Below are 4,332 nucleotides of genomic sequence, written 5' to 3'. Positions count from 1 at the left end.
ATGGAAAAGCATCATCAATAAGAATGGAAACTATTTCATTTAATAAATATTTTGTTTTGATATGTAAGTTGTTCGGGTTGTTTCATCTTAAAAAAAAGCAACATTAATTTCTTGACGACCTAATGTTTCTTCACTTAAATAATGTTCCCCAATTACATGGAAGACTAATGAATAAAAGTTTCTGTATATTGTAATTCAGGTAGTTTAGAATTAGGCCATATTTATGTACATAAATCACTAACACAATCTCCTGTTATATCCCATAATGTAATCATAAAGGAGACATGTTTTTAGGCTCCAAGAGACTTCAAAGGATTTTTGTAAGGTTCTATTTTTAAAACTTCAGAACATTCCCAAGTTTCACTTCTTTAACTTGCTTCTTAATGTATGTGTAACCCTGTTAACCACTAAGTAAAGTACTGTGGTTAAGTTCCTAATAAGTTATAATACTATAAAATAAAAAAGTACAAATTCTTTTTTTATTTATTTTTAAACAGATTAAATGACAAACTCAAAGAAAGTGTCAAATTGAAGTTTGATGGTGTGGTTGAGAATGAAAGTGAAATTGTTAAAAATCTTCAAGAACAACTGCAGAACACCAGTGAGGTATGAACCACTTACTGTGTTTTTTCAGAATGTCTACTAGGACCCTCAGAGTTTAGACTGACTCTCATCCAGCAAAGGGTTTATATAAAAACAGGCAAGGAAGCTTACACAAATATTCCTACAAAATATAATCCGACATGTAATATGATACATACTTAAGTTTAATGAAATAAATTTTCAATTGTTATGAAGGTTGTAGATTTAATCTAGTGACATTGTCACTGCATTATGGTAATGTATTATATGATAAAAGTTTGGAGACTTTATTTGATTACCGTCTTTACTAAGTGTCAGGTGTTTACAATTTGACCCAATTACTATTAAATTCATGATTGATTACTGTATATTATAATTTTTGGTAGAACATGTACTACACCGTATATATGAATCAGTAGTTACATTTGGTTTGATTTTACATTTTTCTTCAGGAAAAGTAGAATAACAGACTGTTGCTACCTTTTGGTTTCTTACTGTAAACTCTGGGCCCCTCAGAGGCAAGTCTGAGGGCTTACGCTACTAAAAACTGGATTTCGATATTTGTGGTGGTCAAAGTACATCTCATTGTGAATAACTCATAATTAATAAGCTAAGACTTTTTCTTTGTCAAAAAATAAGAGAAACTGCAGTCACTATGTTCTCACCTCTGCTTAATAGAACTGAGTTAAGACTGTAACTGTAATGAAGAATTCCACTTAAGCAATAGAATACAAACATACATTTGGAGACAATAACTCACCTTATCACACAGAAAAGCTATCTTATATGCACATCTGCCCAAGAGATTTGTATGCCACTAGCCTTGAGACAACTCCCACCTAATTTCTCGTGTTTTAACATGCACTGCACTGGTGCATGATGATGTTATCATACAACAAAAGCCATCCACCAATAGAAGGGCAACACAACCTCTATGCACAGTTACTCCCATTATACAATTGCACTCATGATAACTTCATTCTTCTCCTTAGTATTGTATTGAACAGATGCATTTGAATTTCTCATCTGAATTCAATTTGTTCAGATTTGCAATGCTTATAAAACTTTGGTTTTTGTTTTCTGTGGCTTTTTTCAGAAGTTTTAAATTTATCATGAATTCTCAAATGACAGTGACTTGCAAGTAGTCCTGTGTGAGTAATGTTATGCACACACAGGTCTTTTATTTTACTATGGTTCATGGAAGTTCATTAACTGTTGGGGATGTTGCAGCCATTCTTCAATGAGTTGTGGATTACCAAATGTTTATTTAGCCTCCTACTCCTATCCCGTCTGTCGAAATTCTTTATCCTCTGTCAGGAATGATCTGTTGGACTGCCACTTTCATCTAATTTGCTTTGGATAGTGCATTACCATTTGAGAAATAATCTTAAATTTTCAACATCTTTCTAGATTTCATTCTCAGGTATGTTCCTTTTCTTATCTTTTGCCTGTGTCCTTTATTATTTCTGGTTTTTTACTCCAGGATCCAGGGTTTACTTTATCTTTTCTCCTTGCTTGTTATTAGGATTTATATTGTTTCCTAATAGCTCCTCTGTCACACCCAAATGCCTCATTCTCCTCCTGTGTCCTTTATTATTTCTTGGTTTTTTACTTAAGGATCCAGGGTTTACTTTATCTTTTCTCCTTCCTTGTTATTAGGATTTATATTGTTTCCTAATAGCTCCTCTGTCACACCCAAATGCCTCATTCTCCTCCTTGCGTTTGTGACTCTTTTTTTTTTTTGGTCATGACCTGTAGACTTTCTTCCTTTCTTTTCCTTAATACCCTGATTTTGGTATCTATATGGCCAGCAGAATTGGGCCCTTTACCTTCATTTTCACTCTTCAGTTCACTCTTCAGTTTCTCATTTTTGCATTTTCGTCTTTTTCTCACTACTCTCTTGTATTCCTTCACCTATCCGTGCCTTTTGTCAGAGGTACTTCATCATGCTTCAGGTAAGTTTTCTGTAGATGTTCGTTCCCTTTTCTTTGCAAACTTATTCTGTTTCACTTCTGCTCTATCCCTTCTTTGTTACCATGATGTTGGGACTCCTTGTGTTAGGCTATGTTTCTCTTTACTCTTTCCTCATTTTTGTGTCCATAGTATTTATCGGGCCCTCCTTATCTATACCATCTGGCTGTTTTATTTCCTGTTGGATTTTGGCTTCCACCAGTTGCCATTCTTCAATCAACACATCATCTTTGAGAAGAAAACATACAATTTCTCTTTCAGAACCCCTTTTTAATTTCATAGAATCCTGCTAGGATATATTTACCCAACATCTGCATCGAGCGAGGATAACAAAGTGCTCATCCACCCTGACTCTACCAGTACCCACTGCGATATGGTGTGTTCCACAAGACCATTTGAGTTATCTTTGTGGTATACATACTTACTCAATTGTCTGAACCATACCATACCTATTCCATGAACTATCATGGAAAAAACCCAGCTTCAGGGAAATGTTCTGCATGCTTCTTTGACTCATGCTTCCTATATTTTACAAATAGAGTTTTGTGGTCACCTATTGCACTGTCTCTAATAAGAAACGTTTACAGCTGGAGGTCCAATGGGGATCTGAGCAAATCTCCTGGTCTCCCAACATAAATTATCCCCCTTCCTTCATCGAGTGAAACACAGGAGACCCTTATCACTTACCAGTTCCTAGTTACTTGGATGGTGGACCATGGAGAAGCCTCACTGGTTGGGCTTTGCACAATATGGTGTGAAGTGATGACACTGACAGTGTAGTTTGGGTCAGCCCTCTAATGCATAACTCATACCATTTGTGTTTTCCTCCTGCAGCCAGAGTCTGTTCATTAGAGTTGAGGTGAGCATACACTATATAAAACCACCATATTACATAACTGATGTGTCCTCCTGCATCCTGTGTCTGTACAGTAGAGTTGAAGTTAACACACACTATATAAAACTGTACTGCATAACTGCAGTGTTCTTCACCTACAGCTGGAGTCTGTCCTGTAGGGTCTGTTCAGTAGAGTCAAGGTGAGCACACAAGGTATGTTCTGAATGTGCCCCAACCACAGTACACATATTAGCTTGCTGACTGCTTATGTGCAAGGTTCTCATTTCACCTGTCTCTGCGACATATGGGTCTCATTTGCTTCTTCTCCCCTTACATTCCAGGCAAAGAGGAATGTAGAGGTGAGATGCAGTCTCCCATGTGTTTGCCCCTGCCATTGGATGTCACACTCCATGGGCTTCTCTTCTGGTGCTGAAGGGAGGTAATCTAGATAAAATTTTGCACTGACCTCTCCACCATCTCAGTGGGATTCTAGTTTTTCTGTTTGCAGAGGTGAGTTATTGTCTCAAAAGTGAACATTTTCCTAATTTGGAAATGTACTTCCCATAGAAACTTACCTTTTCACACATTTCCACCCATCCTCCCTACTTATTATTCAAATTTTTGTCTTGTTTCTTCAAATAATGAAGTTATCATGGGAACAAGTGTATAGCAAGAATTACTGTGCATGGAGGTTTTGTTGCCCTACTATTAGTGAAGGTTATTTTTTGTACATGATGACATCATCATGCACCAGTGCAGTTCACATTGAAACATGTAAAATTAGGTTTGAGTTGCCTCAAGGCTAGTGGCATGCAAATCTCTTAGGCAGATACATGAGGAAGGTGACTTTTCTATGTGCACTATATGTTGTAATTTCACAGTTAGTAATATTTTGATATAAAAGTAGTATTTAGTCTTATACAGTTTTTGAATCCCCTTGATTT

At 36.3% G+C, this 4,332-nt stretch overlaps 1 protein-coding gene across 1 annotated transcript in view; it reads left to right on the top strand.

Annotated features, from left to right (window-relative positions):
* LOC106474856 (sodium channel and clathrin linker 1-like) overlaps positions 1 to 4,332 on the top strand; it is a 72,985-nt gene that overhangs the window by 21,337 nt on the left and 47,316 nt on the right. The window contains exon 3 of the mRNA XM_022380383.1: positions 498 to 606. Coding sequence (XP_022236091.1) covers positions 498 to 606 — 109 coding nt within the window. The remainder of the gene's footprint in view (positions 1 to 497; positions 607 to 4,332) is intronic.

This window comes from Limulus polyphemus, unplaced genomic scaffold, assembly GCF_000517525.1.
Source record: "Limulus polyphemus unplaced genomic scaffold, Limulus_polyphemus-2.1.2 Scaffold6, whole genome shotgun sequence".
Lineage (NCBI taxonomy): Eukaryota > Metazoa > Arthropoda > Merostomata > Xiphosura > Limulidae > Limulus > Limulus polyphemus.
The sequence above is the reverse complement of the archived record's forward strand: the minus strand, read 5'-3'. Positions and strand labels throughout refer to the sequence as shown.